The 22,468-nt window shown below is 46.8% G+C and overlaps 1 protein-coding gene across 1 annotated transcript in view; it reads right to left on the reverse strand.

Annotated features, from left to right (window-relative positions):
- LOC139314084 (uncharacterized) overlaps nucleotides 1–22,468 on the reverse strand; it is an 82,752-nt gene that overhangs the window by 32,320 nt on the left and 27,964 nt on the right. Inside the window, exons 7-14 of the mRNA XM_070939607.1 lie at nucleotides 20,396–20,696; nucleotides 19,194–19,331; nucleotides 10,707–10,795; nucleotides 9,089–9,389; nucleotides 7,614–7,751; nucleotides 3,683–3,771; nucleotides 2,620–2,920; nucleotides 1,313–1,450 (exon numbers count right to left, since the gene is read on the reverse strand). Of these exons, the coding sequence (XP_070795708.1) occupies nucleotides 1,313–1,450; nucleotides 2,620–2,920; nucleotides 3,683–3,771; nucleotides 7,614–7,751; nucleotides 9,089–9,389; nucleotides 10,707–10,795; nucleotides 19,194–19,331; nucleotides 20,396–20,696 (1,495 nt within the window). The remainder of the gene's footprint in view (nucleotides 1–1,312; nucleotides 1,451–2,619; nucleotides 2,921–3,682; nucleotides 3,772–7,613; nucleotides 7,752–9,088; nucleotides 9,390–10,706; nucleotides 10,796–19,193; nucleotides 19,332–20,395; nucleotides 20,697–22,468) is intronic.

Raw genomic sequence — 22,468 nt, forward strand, 5'->3', positions numbered from 1 at the left:
GGGGGCTTCCTGGGAAATCTCCATTCACTGTGGCTGAAAGGAAAGGACCCTGTCAGGTAAATATTGGGCTGTAAGGAAAGGAGGTTGGCTCAAAATGACAATGAATTTCCACAGATGAGGATGGATGTGCTCTCACATCAATACTTGGAATCCTACACAACACTAGCTGGTCCCTAGGAAAGGCAGGATAGCAGATGCGTTGCCCATTGAAGGGAATCTCTTTAGCTCCGGGTTGAATTTTGGAGTCCTTGGTGCTCTCTGAGGTTGGCGGTTCTGTTACCCAGCCTTGTAAGATTGTGGTGTTTGTCTGCATGGAGACAGCTAAGCTCAGGGAGCACCAAGGACTCCACTTCCTGGACTGTTGAGGCTTCTGGAGTAGCTCAGCCCCAAAGCTCCTCTGTGAAAAAGGAGGCATCCCCCCCATCTGAACTCAATCCCAGGGGACCCCAGACACGCCGTTGTCTTGTCAGGATGGCACAGGTGACTTTCCACCCTCAGAGGTCTTTGAGCTTCTTGGTCAGCTCACCTTCATGGCAGTTCCAGTTTTATTCTAGTTCTCTCCGATGCTCTGAAGCTCCATCAGAATGGCACATACAGTCCATCTTCCCTTAAATTGGCAAGGAGAGGCACACGGAGGTTGGGTTACGACTTGCCCCCATGTGGGGGGGTGTTTACATGACCCCCCTCCCTGTTTTTGCATGGTGTACAACCTGTGTAGGGTTTTTGTTTACATTTATCACCATGAGAAGTTGAATGGTAAATGCCATTATGAAGGAATTGCGATACACAACTCCCTGTAACACCATCGCAGCCGGACCTCAGTGGCCCCTAAAGCTAATGCACTCTCTATAAAGCAGTCTTGTTAAGTGTGAAGGTCTCTGACTCTGTCCGTCTGTCCATCCATCCATATGTCTGTCTATCCATACGTACATCCCTCCCTTCCTCCACCCATCCATCCAATCAATCATCTATAGATACACACAATCATCTTCTTAAATGCTGTAAGTTCAGTTTCCAGTAGGGGTTGGAACCTTGACAAATATCCATCTCTGAGGAGTCCCAATAAGGGCAAACCGATTACCCTGGGATTCCTGGGGATCAGGAATAGATCAGATGACCTGAAAAGTGCATGGAGGAGTGATGACAATCAGGAAATGGTTCCCCTGACAGACACAAAGGTCTCCCTTTTAACTAAAGAAAGAACAGACGAAATTTGGGAATGCCTCTTAGGAGCCCATTTATTTGGAGAGCAATTGGCATTTCGTAGGAGTGTGGATATCCTCCCCACCAAGGTAAACTGTGGTTTCTCTACTTGCTGGCATAGGCCTCCAGTTCACAGATGGTCAGGTAGTCCTCCCTGGGTAAGTGGACACTGATGTAGCGGCCTTGCTGCCCATTGCAGTAGATGGTACTGATGGAGCCCGGGCTGGTGTTCAGGATAATCCCACAGCTGTGGGGCAAGAGAGGTCCCGTTAGGAGAGCAGTCCTTCTGGCCCCCACCTGCTGTCACCCAATGCTCACCCTGAGAACTCAGCCCCCCCCCCCCAAATCTTCAAGGGCAGCCCCATTTCAGCAGCAGTCCAGACCTCACGTCCTCTGCTGCCTCGGGTGTTGTGCTTCCGTTGTGCCTCTAATATTCTGATTAATTGGAAATATTAACCTTGTTGGAGAAACTATAGGGGTGATTCTGCAGGGAATGACTTAATAAAACCTTGATTGCTTTCTCAGGATTATCATCTTGATTTTTTGGAACCAACTTTGAAGAACGCTGCTGTCAAACACTTGAGACTGATGACATGTTTGACCCCTCCCTCCTTCAGGCTCAATCTGGTCATCTCCTACAGCTACGGTCAATTTTTTTTTTGTGGTCCTGTTCTGAAGACTGCTCCCGTTTTCATCAAGGGCCACATGAATTTATCCAACCCAGTTTTCTCCCTGACCTGGATAGCTGTCTTGGCCAGATCCATCCACTGGAGTTGGGCAGCTAATCAATTCAAATAAACAAATATATACATAAAATCCCAGATCTAATGAGAGAGGGAAAACCTGAGCAATTTATTCACCCATAACTTAAAACAGTTCCTCTAAGTGCAGTAAAATGATTGAATCCACCTGTATTTGCCATTGTTTTCTCCTAATTTATTGTTTTAGTTTTAAATCTTGCCCAAAACACTTTGGAAACTTCTTTTCCACTCTGAGAACATCTTTTTTGAGGTGCAGAGACCAGAACAAAATCCAAGAAGAGAAACCCAGTCAGGTGGCCTCGTATTAGGAGCTTAACCCAATTCTGAAGGAACCCATGTTCTAGATTTGCAACATAATCAATAGCAAAAATTAACAATCAGGTGGCATTCACACACTCCCCTAAACAACAGATAACACAACTTAGCCAGATGGCATCAGGTCTTTCCCTGTCTCTTGGGGGGCCAAGGAGGGAGGTGATCTGACAATCTCCACACCAATGGAGTCATGATACCTTGGTCCCCAGGGCAAAGTTCTCACCTCATACTCAACAGCACCCCAAAATCACCTGCATTGGCTGTGAATTCTCTCTATTCTGTCGATGCCCCAAATACCTGGAGGACCCCAGTAGGGGATGACTGACTCAAAACAACTTACAGAGAGTTGGATCTTCCATTGTTTTCCAGAGAGTCTCCCAAGTGGACCTCCGCTTCATGCAGCCTTTCACTACAGCAGTCCTCGCGGGTTTTCATCACCACCGCGTAGATTTTATGAGACTCCTCCAGGTCCACCCACCACCAGGGGTTTCTCTCTAGGTTGGTGTGGGTGCAGGAGGCATGGGTCCAGACCCCGTTGCAGTCCCCATCCACAGCTTTCTCTGGTGGTCCACCATACTCATTAGGGAAGGTGGAAGACTGGGAGGTCGGCTTCCCGAAGGCCAAATTATTTGCCTCTGAGTCTGCAGGAAAGAATGGAGGAGATCCTTCAAGCAGAGGGTGGTGGGCAGAAGAAGAAGAAGGAGAAGGGAAGGTGCAAAGCCATGAGGGCGACATTTGGGAGACACGAGGAGTAAGTTTTGAAGACTGGGAAATGGGTTGAAAGTGAGCTTAGTGCAATGCTACGTTCCTTTGCTATTGGGGGAGGAACCCCTTGGCCTCCTTTTCTTCCACTCCCAGAGAAGATCTGGACCTCATCACAGTCGATTCAATGAGATCTATACCAAGTGTCCATTTACCATGTGATGTTGCTCCACTGGAGACCACGTAGGTGATGGGTTCGTAGCCACTGGACAGATTAGGGAGAGCAAATATCATGATTGGCCTGAAGTGCTGTGGGCAATTACACCCCTCCCCCATCCCAGTTTATATTCTATTGGCTTGTTCCTCTGCAAGTGTCTTCAGAGGACACCCAGATGTTCTGAAGTGTGTCAGCATGGGTTAGAGAAACAGAGAACACACTTCCAAGAGAACAAAATGCCCGAGGGCCCAGTTTGTTGGGAAACATTCAAGCTGAAGTCCCTGCTCCCAAGGAGATCTCTCAATGGCTGTGCAACGGAGCCCTTCGAGCAACCAAGGATGGCTATATGTTGCAGGCAGTGTGCTGGCATCTGAAGATGCTACAAGAATAAGGGGAGATGCTGGGAGAGGACTACTAGATGTTGAGATGGCTACACCAGTATCCACACACACGCAACACACAAAGGTCTTTAGGTGGTTTTTACCTCCAGGTGGAGGCCTGCAACTCTGAGGGACTGCAGGGACTGCCAAGAGGGTCACGGTCAGCAGACCCCCCCAGACGATGAGCTTCATCCTGCAAGAGACGAGGGGAGAGACCAGGAAAGGTGTGGCAGTGCTATGGAGGGACCACGACGAGCTGGCTTCCTCTACTCAATACACGTGAGCATCAGGACTGGCCATGGACCCAAAGGAAGGTTGGAGATACCTCAAGATTCTGCCATTATCCCAGAGGACCATCAAGAGCGTTCCTGAAATCGCTCCCCTGCCTCTTCCCTCCCCTGGCCTTTCCCACACACTGACCTCAATCCCATTAAAAAAATCAAGGTGGGTTTATTGAAGTCTCTTTCTCCTCTGCCCATTTTCTCGGGCCATCCCATAATTTCACCCACCCCTCCTTGAAGAGTGGTTAGTTCTTCCTTCTTTCCCCGCCACTCACCTCCTTCAATCTCTTGAGGAGGTCCAAAGGGCTGGATGTCCTTCCTGGAGGGTGAACCACCGCAGCTTCTTTCCACCCGCAGGTGCTTCAGGTGAGTCCTGGACCAGCCTCGGTTTTATCCCCTTCCTCCCAGGTAGGAATAACCTGACTCATGAAATCCAAGCCAATCAGGAGGCCAGAGCAAAGGTTGGCCTCTTTCCCAACTCAGATGGACCTTTAGGTTTGCTTTGCTACAAGATATGTCATCAGTTTACCAAACATGGTCTTCTTCTCTCAGTCTTTTCATCCCTGGGACCATGACCCATCTCCAGCAGAGATGGACCACACATGCCTTTTTAGCAGGAAATTCTACATTCCCGTCCAGCTGGCAATAAGCTTTCAGCAAACACTAAAACCAGCCCTGAATTTCACAAGGTCTCTGGGTGTTATGCATGGAATGGGGTAGTTTCCTCTGTTTTACAAGCAGACCAAAAACAAACTCAAGGATTTTTGTTTTGTTTTGTTTTTTAAACCATGGCTGCATCAGCTAAGCCAACTACCCACTGATTTTATTTTCTCCATAATTATCTTCTCCATACTCACTTCCTTGTCCACATAAATAAAATATTTGGCTATCATCTCTGTGGCTATTGCCTCTGTTGAAGACCCAACGGTGAGGAGCAATGTTCTTCAACAGGCTCTGATCTTCTGCAGGACCCAGGATCCTCAAGAATTGGACCTTTCCCAGAGAGGACCTTCAAGGTCCTTTGACCTGCCATCATCTTCAGAAGATGCCAGAGCAAGCCACCCACAGCTAGAGCTTCAAAGTACCAGGGTCAAGCTCTGCTCCAGCTGTGTCCATCTAAGTGGGGACCCCGTGTTCAGGAGTAGGTTCTGGTCTTAGGCATTTTCTCCACTGACTTTTTAAAAACTCACATGGAATCTGTCACCAACCAGATGAACTTTCACAGCCGCTTCTCTTCAAACTGCGATTTCTGCAAAATATTGAAATTCTTCTATGGCAGATATTTTTAACTCCCTTCTAGTGGGGTAGCTCTTCCTCAGGGGATTCAACCAGCCAGTGGAAAGCAGCAGAAGACCAGGGACCCAATCAAGACCGGGTTTCAAATTCCCCACAAGAGGATTTCCCCTACCTCCTGGGTGTTGGCAGAGGGGGAGAGGGCATGTTACCCAACCCTCATTCTACTGGATCTCCCCTCCTCTTCCCAGGGATTAAAGGACTTTCTTCTGGACAGGAACAGTCTTCCTTGGCAGATGCCAACTGATTTCCACACCAGAACCTCATCATTGTCATCATGGTTTTTGCAAGAGCCAACCATGCTCACACCTCCAAAGTCAACTCGAGTTGCAGCTGCCGAAAGAACCAGATCGCTTCCTCTCAATCCTGCAAATCACTATTACAGAAGAAGCGAATATTTCTAAATGTAAGTCAGAAAAAAGCTTCCTGGCAATGAAGGTATACAACACTGGGGTGTCTTACCGAAGGAAATGTTAGGTGCCTGTTCACTCATGCTTTTCAAAAGTAGCCAAAATGCTGCCTTTTGATGTGAGCAACTGAACAGGAGGCTGGACTTGATGGCCTCCAAGGGAAACTTCCAAAGCACCAGGTAAGCAAAGGACACCTGCTTTCCAGGGACATCCTGGTTTGTATGACACATGTGCTGCTATGAACCTGGGCAGGTATATATACTCTATAAAGCAGGAGTCCTCAAACTTTTTAAAAAGGGGGCCAATTCACAGACCCTCAGACTGTTGGGGGGGGGCAGACAGGTTGGGTGGGCGTGGCTAGGTCATATGACTAAGTGGGCGTGGCCAATTTAACACTCCATTAAACAAATTACACAAATTAAACTTTAATTTGTTTTTTTTAATTTGATTTATATGCTGCCCTTCTCCGGAGACTCAGGGCGGCTTACAATGCATTAAGCAATAGCCTTCATTCTTTTGTATATTTATATAAAGTCAGCTTATTGCCCCCCCAAACTGGGTCCTCAATTTACCTACCTTAGAAAGGATGGAAGGCTGAGTCAACCTTGAGCCTGGCGAGATTCGAACCTGCAGTAATTGCAGACAGCTGGTGTTAATCACAATGCTATCAGTCTGCTGAGCCACCAGGCTCTGGGATGTTTTATTTGCTTTTATTTTATTTTTATTTTATTGTTTATATTTATATACCACCCTTCTCCCAAAGGACTCGGGGCAGTGAACAGCCAACAGATAAAACACAAGAAATACAAAATTTAAAACAGTATTAAAATCAGATTAAATTAATTTGGCCCACAATTAAAAGCACCCCTGTATTAAAACCCATAATTAAACAGTTTAAAAATTAAAACAATTTAAAAGAGTTAGGCCAGCCCGGCTTGTTGGAATAAAAACATCTTTAGGGCACGGCGAAAGGTGCGTAGATCCGGGATCCGCCGTATCTCCGGGGGCAGCTCATTCCAGAGGGTAGGTGCCCCCACAGAGAAGGCTCTCCCCCTGGGGGCCGCCAGTCGACATTGTTTGACCGACGGCACCCGGAGGAGCCCCTCTCTGTGGGAGCATAGTGGTTGGTGGGAGGCAATTGGTGGCAGAAGGCGGTCTCGTAAATACCGGGTCCTAAGCCTTTTGTTTGCATGTTGCTCTTTTGGTTGCCTTTTCTTTTAACTAGATCATTTTTTCAGTTGTTTAGGAGTCTATTGGTCCACTTCAGGAAAGTCAGTTTTGCAGCAATTCTTCTCAGCCCCAAGGAACATGAGAAATCTCTCTCTCTCTTTGTGTCTCTCCTTCTCTCTGTCGATCGATCTCTCTTTATCTATCTTCTGGAAGTGAGGGAGGTGAAAAACAGGCCATTTTTGCCCGTTTTTTGGCCTTCTGGGACATCTGTGCACTCCATTTTTCATCTCCTCCAGAATGTCTCTGCAGGCCAAAATTGTTGGTCTTACCTTTCAGTTCCAGCCCGCAGGGCTAGTGAAGGTAAGTCCTGCGCTCGGCCAAAGGGTGGGTGGGTTGATGTGGGCGGGGTAGCCTCGTGGTCCTACAAGGGCCGGATTAATGGCTTTGGTGGGTCGTATGTGGCTCACAGGCCGTAGTTTGAGTATCCATGCTATAAAGCCTTAGTAAGACCACCCTCGGAATTTTGCATCCAGTTTTGGTCACCACACTATAAAAAAGATGTTGAGAGTCTAGAAAGAGTGCTGAGGAGAGCGACCAAGATGATTAGGGGACTGGAGGCTAAAACATACGATGAACGGCTACAGGAATTGGGTGTGTCTAGTTTGATGAAAAGAAGGACGAGGGGAGAGATGATAGCTGTCTTCCAGTATTTGAGGGGCTCCTACAAAGACAAGGCGGGGGGTGTCTACCAAAGAAGGACCAGAGGAAACCCAGGAATGCATTTTAGGAGCCCAGAGGCAGTTTATTTGGATTTATTTGGAGAGCAGTTGACAGTTTGCAGGAGTGTCGATTGTCCACAGTACAGGATGTGGCTTCCCTACTGAGTGCTGTACACCTCCACTTCACAGATGGTCAGGTTGTTTTCCCCAGGTAAGTGGACACTGATGTAGCGGCCTTGCTGCCCGTTGCAGTAGATGGTACTGATGGAGCCCGGGCTGGTGTTCAGGATAATCCCACAGCTGTGGGGCAAGAGAGGTCCCGTTAGGAGAGCAGTCCTTCTGGCCCCCACCTGCTGGTCACCCAATGCTCACCCTGAGAACCCATCCCCCCCATCCCCCCCCCAGCTCTCCTGTGCTCTGCTTCCTCTGGTGGTCTGCCTCAATTGTACCTTTAATATTCCAATTAATTGGAAAACATTAATCTAGTCGGACAAAGAATAGAACAGAACAGAACAGAATACAGGATGGGATAGGTTAGAAAATTAGAATGGAACGGAACAAGACAGGACAGAACAGAATAAGGAATAGATCAGAACAGAATAGAAAATATGGAATGGAATAGAAATTAGAATGGAATAGAATAGAATATTATTTATTTGGCTAAGTATGATTAGACACACAAAGAATTTGTCTCCGGTGCAGAAGCTCTCAATGTACATACAAACAACAAGGGAATAATAACCATAATAACAAAGGACAATCATAATAATGATACCAATGGAAGGTTGTGGAACAGATGAGAAAGATAATAGTAATACAGCCATACTACATGGGTAAATATCCTTAGACATAACACAGTATTGTGGTACTTAGGTGTTCAGCAGAGTGATGGCCTGAGGGAAAACGATAGGGGTATGGTTCTAAAAAAATACCACTTTGATTGCTCTCTCTATCAAGGAAAATGTCTCATTTTGCTCCCTTGTGCATCAGTTTCTCTAAGTGAATGACTGAGTCCATCTTCTTTGCTGTTTCCCTCTCGTGATTTATTTTTTTAGTTCTAAGTCCCAAAACACTTTGGAAGCATCTTTTCCACCTCGAGAGCATTTTTTCCATGGTAAAGTGACCAGAACGCCATGTACCAAATCCAAGCAGAGAGAAAACCTACCACAGCCAGATGGCCTCATATCAGGTGCTCAACCTCAGTCCTGAAGGGACCCATGTTCTAGATTTGCAACATAGATGTTAGCAGAAATTAACCAATCAGGTGGAATTCTCACAGACCCCAAACTAATTGCTTAACGCATTGTAAGCCGCCCTGAGTCTCCGGAGAAGGGCGGCATATAAATCAAATAAAAATAAAAATAAAAATTGAGACCACAGTTTACTCAGGTGAGCGGCTGGCATCAGACCAAAGTCAGGTCTTTCTCTGTTTCTTGGGGGAGCGCGGAGGAAGAGGGTCTCACAATCTCCACATCAAAAGAGTCACGGCCTCTTGGTCCCAGGCCTCATACTCAACAGCACCCCAAAATCACCCACATTGGCTGTGAATTCTATGTGTGGCAATCCACAAACATTTGGAGGGCCCTAAACACCTGGAACCCGAAACACCTGGCGACAGCTGGCTCAGAGCAACTTACAGAGAACTGGATCTTCCATGGTTTTCGAGAGAATCTCCCACGTGGACCTCTACGTGATCGATTCGTTCACCACAGCAGTCCTTGCGGTTTTTCACCACCACCATGGAGATGCTATAAGAGTGTCCCAGGTCCACATACCACCATGGTTGCGCCTCATGCTTGGTGTGGATGCAGGAGCCGTGGCTCCAGTTCCCGTGGCAGTCCCCGTCCACGGCTTTGTCTGCTGACCCAATGATCTCATGGGGGTGGATGGAGGACTGGAAGGCCGGTTTCCTGAAGGCCAAGTTCTTTGCCTTTCCCCCTGCAGAAGAGAACGGAGGAGGCCGTGAAGAGGACGAGGAGAGAGAGAGAGAGAAGGGAAAGGAAGGGCAGCCCTTTTGGCGGAGACTGTGGGGTGACCTTTGAAGGCTGGGAAAGGGGGGGAAGGAAGTGAGCTGAGTTCTGTGCTACATTTCTTTGATATTGGGGGAGGAAACCTCCTTGGCCTCTTGTCCCAAAGGGGCTTTTCTCAAGAGGCAACTGGACTCTCTGGTTCTTCTTTGAAGATGTTTCACTTCTCATCCAAGCAGAGCAGGGGGCTGGACTAGAAGACCTCCAAGGTCCCTTCCAACTGTTCTATTCTATTCTATTCTATTCTATTCTATTCTATTCTATTCTATTCTATTCTATTCTATTCTATTCTATTCTATTCTATTCTATTCTATCCCATCCCATTCCATTCCATTCCATTCCATTCCATTCCATTCCATTCCATTCCACTCTGATTCTTCAGCTGAAGAAGCTTCCTGGATGAGAAGTGAAACGTCTTCAAAGAAAAACCAGAAAGTCCAGTTGCCTCTTGGGGAAAAAAAGCCCCTTTGGGACAACCAGGACCTGGATGACAGAGAAGCTCCATAGACATTTAGTGATGCACCCTTGGCCTCTTCTTCCTCCCTCCCTACTTTGCAGCAAATTGGCACGAGAGGAAGTGGACCTCATCTCAATAGATTCAATGTGATCTATATTGACCGTGGCTATTCTCCATGTTGTCATTTTGACTGGCCAGATTTCCCCACTTCAGATAACATGATCTGTGCACGATTTGGCTCCCCTGGAGACCATGTAGGGGGTGGTTTTGTAGACCCAGACAGACTCAGGAGAGCCAGCCTCCATTCCACCATTCCATCCCTCCCAGTATACAGTCTATATAGCCTTGATCTTCATCAGGTCTCTCCAGGGGCTGCCCAGAAGCGTGTGGGGGTGAGGTAGACAAATAAAGAGAACAAGAGTCACGAGACCCCTTGAACTTCAGTGGAACCCGTGGTCTCCTGCACGGCCACTGTGAGATGTCCTTGGAAGCAGCTTGGACTTCAGCTTGTCTGTTTCTGACAAACTGGGTGCTTGAGTGTTTAATTCTCATGGCTTCCATGGACATCTCACAAGGGCTGTGCAGCAGGCCACGGGTTCCACTGAAGTTGAGGGTCTTGTTCCCCTTAAACAACCACGCAAGGCCTCAAATGCGTTGGAAGTGGTGTGCTGGTATCCGAAGGTACTACAAGCTAAGAGGAGAGCACTGGGATATTGAGATGGCCAGGACTACCCCTCTATCCCCACACAAAGGTCTTTAGGTGGTTCTTACCTCTAGGTGGGGGTCTGCAACTCTGAGCTGCTGCAGGGCCTGCCAAGAGGGTCACGGCCAGCAGACCCCCCCAGACAATGAGCATCATCCTGCAAGAGAGGAGGGGAGAGATCAGGAAAGGCGTGGCAGGGCCACCTAGGGACGATGGGGAGCTGGCTTCCTCTACTCAACACACCTGAGCATCAGGACTTCTGTCTTTGGCAGTGGAACAGAAGTTGCCGCCAGAAATTGTGGGTGCTCCAAAACTGGATGTTTTTAAGGAGAGTCTAGACAGTCAGAGACAAAAGACAAAATGGTATAGGTTCTCCTGCTTGAGCAGAGGGCTAGACTAGAAGACCTCCAAGGTCCCTTCCAGCTCATTCTATTCTATTTCTTTAACTCACCTGGAGTCTCTCACTTGGCCAACCAAATGGAGGTGAGCTTTCAAGGTTGCTTCTCTTCAAACTGCGATTTGGAAATTGCTCTGCGTAGGGCTCTTTTAAAGTTCCTTCCTCGTGGGGTAACTCCTCTGGAGAGCTCTGCCAGCCAATGGGAAGGGGCAGAGCTTGTGCTGGAGACCAGGGACCCCATCAAGATCAGGTTTCAGATCCCCCACAAGTGGTTTTCCCGTTGTTCCATCCTGAGGGTTGACAGTGGGCGAGGGGCCATGTTACACACTCCACATTCCACAGGATTCCTTCCGTGCGTTAAGTATCTTCTTGAGAGGAATACAATGGGCCTCTTTGGCAGATGCCAACTGAGTATCAATATCAGAAGAACTCCACTGTGAGCAAACAGCAATGGGAACGTTGGTTTTGCAAGACCCAAGCATAGGCCACCCCTCCAAAGTCAACACAAGTGAGCAGATGCTGGAGAGAACCAGAACGCTTTCCCCCAATCTCGCTAGAACATGAGAAGAGAAAAAACCTTCCTGGCAATAAACAACAAGGAAGTGCTTTATCGAGGAAAATGTTGAGTTCTTATTCACTGCTGTGTTTGAAAAGTAGCCAGAAAGCCCTCTTTGGAAGACGATCAACTGAACAGGAAGTTGGACTTGATGGCCTCCAAGGGAAGCTTCCAAAACGCCAGGTAAGTGAAGGACACCTGCGTTCCGTGGACAGGAGGCTCCTGGTTTGTACGATGGATGTGCTGCTATGTCCCTGGACAGGTAAGATGAGAGTAAGAACTACTCCCACTTCTGATCACCTGGGCTTTCCATTCACCCCAGTCTGGCCTGACAAGTGCCAGCAAGACCCTTAACAGAATAACAGAGTTGGAAAGGACCTTGAAGATCATCTAGTCCAACCCCCCCATCCAAGCAGGAGACCCTACACCATTTCTGACAAATGACAGTCCAATCTCTTCTTGAAAGCTTCCAGGGATGAAGCTCCCACAACCTCTGAAGGCAACTTCTGTTCCATGGGTTGATTGTTCTCCCTGTCAGAAAATTCCTCCTTATTTCCAGGTTGAATCTCTCCTTGGTCAGTTTCCATCCATTATTCCTTGTCTGGCCTTCAGGTGCTTTGGAGAATAGCTTGACTCCCTCTTCTTTGTGGCAGCCCCTGAGATATTGGAAGACTGCTATCATGTCTCCCCTGGTCCTTCTCTTCTTTAAACTAGCCAGGCCCAGTTCCTGCAACCGTTCTTCATATGTTTTAGCCTCCAGTCCCCTAATCATCCTGGTTGCTCTTCTCTGCACTCTTTCTAGAGTCTCCACATCTTTTTTATAGTGTGGTGACCAAAACTGGATGCAGTGCTCTAGCGTGGTCTTACTAAGGCTTTACAGAGTGGTATTAGTACCTCCCTTGATCTTGATTGAATCCCTTTGTTAATGCAATTTAGGATTGCATTGACTTTTTTGGCTGCTGCCACACACAACTGGCTCATAAGACTCCGAGATCTCTCTCACAGTTCCTGCTATTAAGCCTGGTTTCACCTAGTCTATATTTCTACTTTGGGTTTACCCTCCTAATGTGATGTGCCAAATATTTGCTGTCGTATGTAAACCATATTTTAGAAACAGAAACTGACAGAGAAAAAGACCTAGTGATCCATCGAGCCTGCCTTTTGAGTTTGTGGGGTTTTCTTCTTTTTCATTTATTGATTTTTAATTGTTATTATTTTTATGTTTTATTAATTTCTAATTCTTTATTTTTGATGGATAATGGACATGTGTGAATCCCAAGCATGTTTCCGGCCATAAGAAGAGCAATGGATGGACTGCTGAGATAACATCGCAACCTGACACATGGGTGTTAACCTTCTGGGAGAGGAGGATGAGCTCTCGTTGGGATGAAGGAGGGAAGAGGAGGGGGGGCTTCCTTTGGGGGACCCTTGATACTTTTGGAGAGTCCATCTGCTGGCCCAGCCCAAAGCTTGGTGGTTATGTTTGTTCATAACTTTTGCACACATTGCAGACAGAAGCAATAAAACAAAGTCAAGCTAGAGTCTTAGATTTTACAAGAGCTGATTTCAATAAACTTAAAGAGTGCTTAGGAAGGATTAAAGGGGAAATCCCTTTGAATCTTAAAGGGGAAAACAATTCACTCAAGAAGCTTGGGAAATCTTTGAAAAATGAGATTATAAAAACCGAGTCTAGCATAATACCACTGAAAAAGATAAATGAAAAACCTTGAACTTTTTCTTGTTTTGTACAAATTGAAAGAAGTTTTTATTATTATTATTATTTATGACATTTGTTGCAAGTGTTACTTCATTCTGAGCCTTAGCTTTCCTGACTTCATCTTTGCACATTTGGGCTATTTGCTGGTACTCTGCCTTAGTTATTGTCCTTTTTATCTTTCAGTTTATTAGACACTTCTATGCCAGTTTCTTCTGAGATCTCTTATTTTTCTTTTTTTTCCAATGGTATTGTGCTAGACTGGGCTTTTATAGTCTAGAGTTTGCTAAGCTTCTTGAGTTGGTTCCCCCTTTAAGATTTCCATTCATGGAATCCTTCCCAAGCTCTAGGTTTGCTGATATCAGCTCCCTTAAAATCAAAGGCATTCATTGACTTCCTCCTATTGTTTGTACTTGCATTTTGTTGAATTCCAACATGACATGGTCACTCTCCCCCAAAGTTCCCACAATTTTGGTATCTGAAGCAGAACATCCAGATTCAGTCATAGTTGTGTTACATATAGCATCAGCTTTGTGAATTCTTAAGTTTCCTGTTTCCACTATGTATTCAAAATGGACAGTGATTAATATATGTGTGTTTGTATGAATGGGTGCAGGTATAATATATTTATGTATGTATATAGCATGTGTATGCGTGTGTTGTATTTGTGCTTGGGTAGATATATGCTTTCTGTTGAGAACAGGCAACAGAATTTTATTTTTAATATGGGCCAGTGTGCTCACAGTAAAAAAATGACAATAAAGTTATTGTTAACTTAAACTTCAACCTCCTCTATCGTTTCATCTCTGTTACTAAGAACAATTCCTTTCTTTCCAAATTTTTCTAACTTTCTGTTAGTAAAAAATAACAGGAGGAAGCCTGAAGCCAAAGCCAGGGACAGATGGCTGATCTTGCAAGGTCTCTTCTCTTTCTAAATTCTCACTGCCGAAGGATTAATACGCTTCCCTCTCTTTTCAGCCAAACAGTCAAGTTAGCAGAAAGGGTTTCCCAGCTGTGTAAAAAAGAGTTCCCCACTCAGTATATATCAAACAGAGACATAGATAAAGTGATTAAAATAAAGTAGCCCTGGATAACACTGGCGTGTTGCCAGTGGCGTGTTGCTGGCGTGAAACCCCCTCCCCTTTTTAGTTTTTAGCTTTTTAAATTGTCAAGGGGGTTTTAGTTCCAATGTTCTAAATTTTTTGGGCCACAGTTATTTAATTCTTTTAATAATTTTAAATTTTGTATTGATATGTGTTTTAGTCTGGCTGTGCACTGCCCCAAGTCCACTTGGAGAAGGGCGGGATATAAATTGAATAAAATAAATAAAATTAAATAAATAAATAAATAAATAAATAACACAATTCATGACTCATGAAAGTTCTTATAAAGGGGCTGCCCCAAAGAAGAGGGGCTCAACCTATTCTCCAACGCACCAGAAGGCAGGACAAGAAGCAACGGATGGAAACTCATCAAGGAGAGAAGCAACCGAGAATTAAGGAAGAATTTCCTGACAGTGAGAACAATTAACCAGTGGAACAGCTTGCCACCAGAAATTGTGCACATGACCCCGTTGCGAACCGGTAGTAAAGTTAAGTAGAACCCACCCCTGGGTAATAAACATTACGATAAGCCACCCTCTATAGAATACCAGTCCTTTCTCAGTCACTCACTTTTCTCCTTACATCATTCTACATAAGCACTTTCCTTTCTTCTTTCCTTCCTGTTTCTTCCTCCCTCCTTCCTTCCTTCTTACATTCCTTCCTTCCCAGGGCCCCTAATTTCTCCTTTCCTAAGGAGAAACTGTCCTTGGAATGTACACCGTCCTTATCTCACTTCCCTGCTTAAGCTACTTTCACGATCTCTGAACAAGGAAGTGCAAGAAAGGCAATTGATGAAGCTCTATTCATATTTTGGCAGAAATACGAACCTTCTGTGGTTTGCATGAAGTATCCAAATCAGGAACACAGTAACCTGGGTCTTCCTCTAGGGGGCAGCAGTGGAATAAGCTGCCTTTGTTGGTGGGAGATGGGAGTGCCTTTTGGTCTTGGGAAACCCTCTTGCACAAAAAGGCCTGCAGAGAAATGGATGTCTGAAGGTCTCTGGAGATTCTCCATCCTCCAGGTGGTTGTCCCAAAGGTGCTTTTTCAAAAGGCAAGTGGACTTCCTTGGTTTTTCCTTGAATAGAATAGAAAATACAGAACAGAACAGAACAGAATAGATTAGAATAGAATAACAGAGTTGGAAGGGACCTTGGAGGTCTTCTAGTCCAGCCCCCTGCTTAGGCAGGAAACCCTACACCACTTCAGACAAAGGGTTGTCCAACCTCTTCTTAAAAACTTCCAGTGTTGGAGCCTTCACAACTTCTGGAGGCAAGGGGTTCCACTGATTAATTGTTCTCACTGTCAGGAAATTTCTCCTTAGTTCTAGGTTGCTTCTCTCCTTGATTTGTTTCCACCCATTGCTAAAGATGTTTCGCTTCTCATCCAAGAAGCTTCTTTGGTTCTGACTGAATGGTGGAGAATGAGGAATGGGCGTGGAACCTTCTTGGAACTGCTGAAAGGTGTTTCACACCCATTTGCACTATTCAGGTGACCCTGAGGGCACAGGTAAACCTCCAAGTGGCCTCAATGACTCTCAGAACAAGTGCTAAGGACCAGATGTCTGCAAGGGATATAAATCCTTCCATTCTCCACCATTCAGTCAGAGCTGAAGAAGCTTCTTGGATGAGAAGTGAAACGTCTTCAAAAGAAAAAACAAGAAAGTCCAGTCCTTTGGGACAACCCTGACCTGGATGACGGAGAATCTCTACAGAGTGTCTGCATGGAGACAGCTAAGCTCAGGGAGCACCAAGGACTCCACTTCCTGGACTGTTGAGGCTTCTGGAGTAGCTCAGCCCCAAAGCTCCTCTGTGAAAAAGGAGGCATCCCCCCCATCTGAACTCAATCCCAGGGGACCCCAGACACGCCGTTGTCTTGTCAGGATGGCACAGGTGACTTTCCACCCTCAGAGGTCTTTGAGCTTCTTGGTCAGCTCACCTTCATGGCAGTTCCAGTTTTATTCTAGTTCTCTCCGATGCTCTGAAGCTCCATCAGAATGGCACATACAGTCCATCTTCCCTTAAATTGGCAAGGAGAGGCACACGGAGGTTGGGTTACAACTTGCCCTTGTGTGGGGGGGTTTACATGACCTCCCTCCCTGTTTTTACACAGTGTGTGCCCTGGGTAGTAATTTGGTTTCATTGATCATTGATGCCTCCTGGTGGTCCATGGATTAAATGTTTGGAAGAGTAAAGTGAAGGTATAATAGTGTTGAGGGTCTCCTATCTAGTCCATCCCCCTGCTCCCCCTCCCATAATGTTCCAGACAAATGGCTTCCAGTCTCTTCTTGAAAGCCTCCAGTGAAATTCCTCCATAGTTCCAGGTTGCTTTTCTCCTTGATTAATTTATTTTACTTTATTTTTTATTTATTTCATCAAGCATGTATTAGATAACATAAGTACAAACATAATTATGAATACACGAGATGGATACGAATACAAGGGAACATTAGGACTTTCCATCCCTTGCTTCTTGTTCCTGCCTTCAGGCGCGTTGGAGAACAAGGGGAACCCCCCCTCTTCTCTGTAGCAGCCCCTCAAACATTGGAAAATGCTATCATGTCACATGTGCGTGGGGGAAGTGATAGAGAACAGACAAAGAACTGAGGCACTTCCTTGGTCTCCCTGGACTCACCCAAAGGCCCTGCCCACCCCAGAGACCCACTGCAATCCTCCAGGCATCCTTGGCAGGGTCTCTCCACTGCCTTTACCTCGGTCCCTGGGCCTTGAGCTGCCTGAGTGTTGCCTGGATCCTTGACCCCCACCCCAGGAGAGACTGGCAAAATGTGGGGGGAGGGAGGGAGGGAGGCAGGCAGTCAGGCCCAGATTCCAGCTGCCAGGTGTTGTGGCCCGTCAGCGGCCTGTGCAGCTAGTAGCTGATTCCGACAGTGAGGAGGCTGGTATGGTGCTGCGCCAGCAGCCTGTGCAGCTGGCACTCGAGTTGGACAATGAGGAGGCTGGAGAAGTTGTGGTGCCAGAGGCGGGGATTCAGCCAGGGCTTTCAGAAGCTCCAGAAGCTCCCTTAAATGACGAGGACGAAGAGGAGGAGCCTCTTCTCGATGCACGGGCACGCAGTGCTATTAAAAGGCAGGAGGACCTCAGGAGGAGGTCTCCTCAAGAGTAAGGCTTGGGGCTAATTGGCCACTCCCTTAGCCTATTTAAGGAAGGACAATGACTGAGGCAATTTGCAGGGAACAACTTTGTTCACTTTCCTTCATGTCCTGATCTTAGTTCTCTTATCAGTTTCCTGCAAATTGCTTCTGGGCTTTCTGCCAACCATAGTAAGATTACGATTATTTATTCTTTGGATTCTTGTAGGCTGTTAAGAAAGTTAATTACCAGCCTTTATAGACTGATATAATTTAGTAAACTAAGGTTTGTACAGACTTTGTGTGTGCTGCGTTGAGAAGTAAGTTTTCCAAGGATCTTGCCCAATAATCACAGACACGATAGGCTTTGAGTTCAATGTATTTATTTACTCCATTTCTTTCTTTTCAGATACTCATTTGGAACAGGTCCTGGACTTCTGTGCACAGCCTTATATATAGAGGAGGTGGAGTCAAGGTAAGGAGGAGTTATGGGAAGGGCTAAGTGAGGGAGGAGGGGTCAGTGGGTCAGTCTATGCAATGGTGTATACACAGTTAGGCATTTATGTGTTCTTTGGGGTCCGTAGCTGGGGCAAAACACCAGGAGAGGTGACTATCTTAGAGGAGATGAGTGAATAAGGGAACAAGTCCATTTCTGAGGGTCCTCAAAACTTTTCTGGACAGGTGAATTCAGGGCCTTATTGTGCACAATGGCAAGATTTGGGTGTGTGTGCAAAGCTCTCTCTGTGGCATCAAAAGTACTGTGTGGCACCTGCAGGACTGGCCAATTGTCATCACAGAAACGTTTGTCAACTGGAGTTTTATGTATTTATTTAAAATATTTATATAGTTGCCTGTCTTATACCAATCTCTGGATGGTTGCCAACAGTTGCCAACAGGAAGGACTAAATGCCACTCCATAAAGCCTTGGTAAGACCACACCTAGAGCACTGCATCCAGTTTTGGACACCACACTAGAAAAAAGATGTGGAGACTCTAGAAAGAGTGCAGAGAAGGGCAACCAGGATGATGAGGGGACTGGAGGCTAAAACATATGAAGAACGGTTGCAGGAATTGGGTGTGTCTAGTTTGATGAAAAGAAGGACCAGGGGTGACATGATAGCATCTTCCAATGTTTGAGGGGCTGCCACAGAGAGGAGGAGGGGGGTCAAGCTATTCTCCAAGGCACTCAAAGGCCAGACAAGGAACAATGGATGGAAACTGAACAAGGAGAGATTCAACCTGGAAATAAGGAGGAACTTTCCGACAGTGAGAACAAACAACCCATGGAACAAAAGTTGCTTTCAGAAGTGGGAGCTTCATCCCTGGAGGCTTTCAAGAAGAGACTGGACTGCCCTCTGTCAGAAATGGTGTAGGGTCTCCTGCTTGGGCAGGGGGATGGACTAGATGACCTACAAGGTCCCTTCCGACTCTGTTAATCTGAATTCTGGGTTCCTGCTGGGGACAACAGCCAGGGTCTGTGGTGGGGAGACACTAAAAAGCCCACCTCCCACAAAAGATTTTCTCTCCTGTTCATCAGCAGATGCCCTGGCCATCGCAGAAATCTCCCCTCCCTTGGATGACCAAGAATCAGAGAAACCCAAGAATGCATCTTAGCAGCCTGTTTATTCGGATTTTTTGGAGAGCAATTGACATTTTGCAGGAACGTTAATCACCCCCATTGCAAGGCGTGGCTTCTCTACTTGCTGGCATAGGCCTCCAGTTCACAGATGGTCAGGTAGTCCTCCCTGGGTAAGTGGACACTGATGTAGCGGCCTTCCTGCCCGTTGCAGTAGATGGTAGTGATGGAGCCCGGGCTGGTGTTCAGGATAATCCCACAGCTGTGGGGCAAGAGAGGTCCCGTTAGGAGAGCAGTCCTTCTGGCCCCCCACCTGCTGCCCCCCCCCAAGCTCACCCTGAGAACTCAGCCCCCCCCCCCGAATCTTCAAGGGCAGCCCCATTTCAGCAGCAGTCCAGACCTCACGTCCTCTGCTGCCTCGGGTGTTGTGCAGTGCCTCTAATATTCTGATTAATTGGAAATATTAAGCGAGTGGGAAGACCTATGGAGGGTCTGCTTTTTTAAAAAACATATTTTGATTGCTCTACCAAGGAAAATATCTCCTTTGCTCCCTTGTGCAACAGTTTCTCATGAGCGGAATATAATGATCAAGTCCATCTTTATTTGTGGGGTCCTTGGTGCTCTCTGAGCTTGGTTTCAATCCCTTGAAGGGGTTTCATTCAGTGATCACCATACAACATCATGCACGGATGATGTTACCTAGTTGGGTAATGAAACATCTGCAAGAAAAACACCAAGCTCAGAAACCCATGGTCCTCCTCCTCCTCCTCCTCCTCCTCCTCCTCCTCCTCCTCCTCCTCCTCCTCCTCCTCCTCCTCCTCCTCTTTCTTGTCCTCCTCCTTAACTCTGCAATTCCCACTCCAAAACACTTTGGAAGCATATTTTCCACATCAAGAGCATCTCTTTGAGGTGCAGGGAGCAGAATTTTGTACAAAATCCAAGCAGAGAAAACCCCCTTTCTACTATAGCCTCATATCAGGTGCTTTACCCAATTCTGAAGGAACCCGTTTTATAGATTTGCAACATAAATGATAGCAAAAAATTAACAATCAGGTGGAGTTCGCAGACTCCCCCCAACATTTGAGGCCATAACTTAGCCAGATGTTAATCAGGTCTTTCCCTGTCTCTTGGGGGAGAAAGGAGGGAGGTGATCTCACAATCTCCACACCCATGGACTCCGGACATCTTGGACCCCAGGACAAAGTTGGCATCTCATGCTCAACAGCACCCCAAAATCATACACCCTGCTTGTGAATTCTCTGAGTGAGGGATGCCCCAAACCCCTGGAGGACCCCAGTGAGGGGTGACTGGCTCTGAGCAACTTACAGAGGGTTGGCTCTTCCATGGTCTTCCAGAGAGTTCCCTAAGTGGACCTCCGCTTCATACAGCCTTTTGCCACAGCAGTCCTCGCGGTTTTTCACCAGCACCACAGAGATTTTATGAGACTCCCCCAGGTCCACCAACCACCAGGGGTTCATCTCCCTTTTGGTATGGATGCAGGACTTGTTGTACCAGTTCCCATCGCAGTTCCCATCCACGGCTTTGTCTGCTGACCCAACAATGTTATGGTGATGGATGGAAGACTGGTTGGCCGGCTTCCCTAAGGCCAAGTTTCTTCCCTCTACGCCTGCAGGAGAGAATGGAGGAGAAGGTGCTGGGGAGGAGAAGAAGAAGAAGAAGAAGAAGAAGGGAAGGTGCAAAGCCACGAGGGCCCCCTTTCTGGGGGGACTGGGGGGGTGAGTTTTGAAGGGCGAGAAAGGGGCGGAGGGAAGCAAGCCGAGTCCAGCTCCCCATGTCTTTGCTCCTGGGGGAGGAACCCTCCTTGGCCTCCTCTTCCTCCCTCCCCACTTGGCCACAAACTGGCATGAGAAGAAATGGACATCATCACAACAGATTCAATGAGACCTCAACAGAGTAGGAGGCTTTATTCTGACTGGTGAGATCTATCCCTAGGTATAAATATAAGCATAATCGGAATGCAAGGTTGCTCCACTGGAGACCATGTGGGTGATGGAATTGTAGCCAGTGGGCAGATTCAGGAGAGTAAAAGATCCAGTTGGCCCAGGACTATGGGCAATTAGGCCATTCCCCACCCCCACCCCAGTTTTCCGTCTATAGGCTGGGTCTCCCCAGTCCTCTCCAGGGGGCACTCAAATGTTGTGTAGTGGGTGTTTGTGGAATAGGAAAACATAAAAGGTACATCACAGAACATAAAATCCTAGGGCTGGAGGGGACCTTGGAGGTCTTCTACTCTAACCCTCTGCTCATCTTATACCATCCTGGTCAGTGGTTGTCTAATCTGTTTTTGAAAACCTCCAGTGATGGAGAATCCACAACTCCAATAGCCATAGCACTTAGACTTATATACCGCTTCACAGGGCTTTAAGAACCGTCTCTAAGTGGTTTACAAATGTCAGCCTCTTGCCCCCAACAATCTGGGTCCTCAGTTTACCGACCTCAAAAGGATGGAAGGCTGAGTCAACCTTGAACCGGTCAGGATCAAACTCCTGGCAGTGGGCTGAGTATTTTAACCACTATGCCACCACGGCCCTTCCTTCCTTCCTTCCTTCCTTCCTTCCTTCCTTCCTTCCTTCCTTCCTTCCTTCCTTCCTTCCTTCCTTCCCACTTAGCAATAGCACTTATATACTGCTTCAGAGTGCTTTAGAGACCTCTCTAAGCAGTTTACAGAGTCAGCAAATTGCCTGGAGCCTGGATAGCTCAGCAGACTAATGCATTGTAATTTAACTCCAGTTGTCTGCAATTAGTAAGTTCGAATCTCGCCAAGGCTCAAGGTTGACTCAGCCTTCCATCCTTTCTAAGGTAGGTAAAATGAGGACCCAGTTTGTGGGGGCAATAAGCTGACTTTGTATAAAATATACAAAACGATGAAGGCTATTGCTTAATGCATTGTAAGCCGCCCTGAGTCTCCGGAGAAGGGTAGCATATAAATCAAATTAAAAAAAAAAAATTGCCCCCAACATTTTACTGACCTCAGAAGGATGGAAGGAGTTCTAACCCCTGTGCTACCATAGAAACCGCTGCACCACCAATGAAAACGAAAGGGCCGAGTGCCCACTTTGTTGAGAAACATACAAGCTGGAGCCCCTGGTCTCCCAAGGCAGACCCTTCATTCCTTATTCTTCCTTTCAAGCAACCAGGCACGGCCCCAAATATGCTGGAGGCTGCTGGAGGCCCATGGAGAGTCTCCATCCTGCAGGTCATGGATGCCCCAAAGATGCTTTTTCAAAAGGCAACTGGACTTTGTTCATCCTTGAAGACCTTTTGCCTCCCACCCAAGACGCAAACAGTCTTCAAGGCAAAACAAAGTCCCGTTGCCTGCTGAAAAAGCACCTTTGGAAGCTGCTGGTATCTAAGAGGAGACTGGAGGGGACCTGGGAG

This window comes from Pituophis catenifer, unplaced genomic scaffold (assembly GCF_029215685.1).
Source record: "Pituophis catenifer annectens isolate HBS135680 unplaced genomic scaffold, rPitCat1.0.hap2 SCAF_3, whole genome shotgun sequence".
Classification (NCBI taxonomy): domain Eukaryota; kingdom Metazoa; phylum Chordata; class Lepidosauria; order Squamata; family Colubridae; genus Pituophis; species Pituophis catenifer.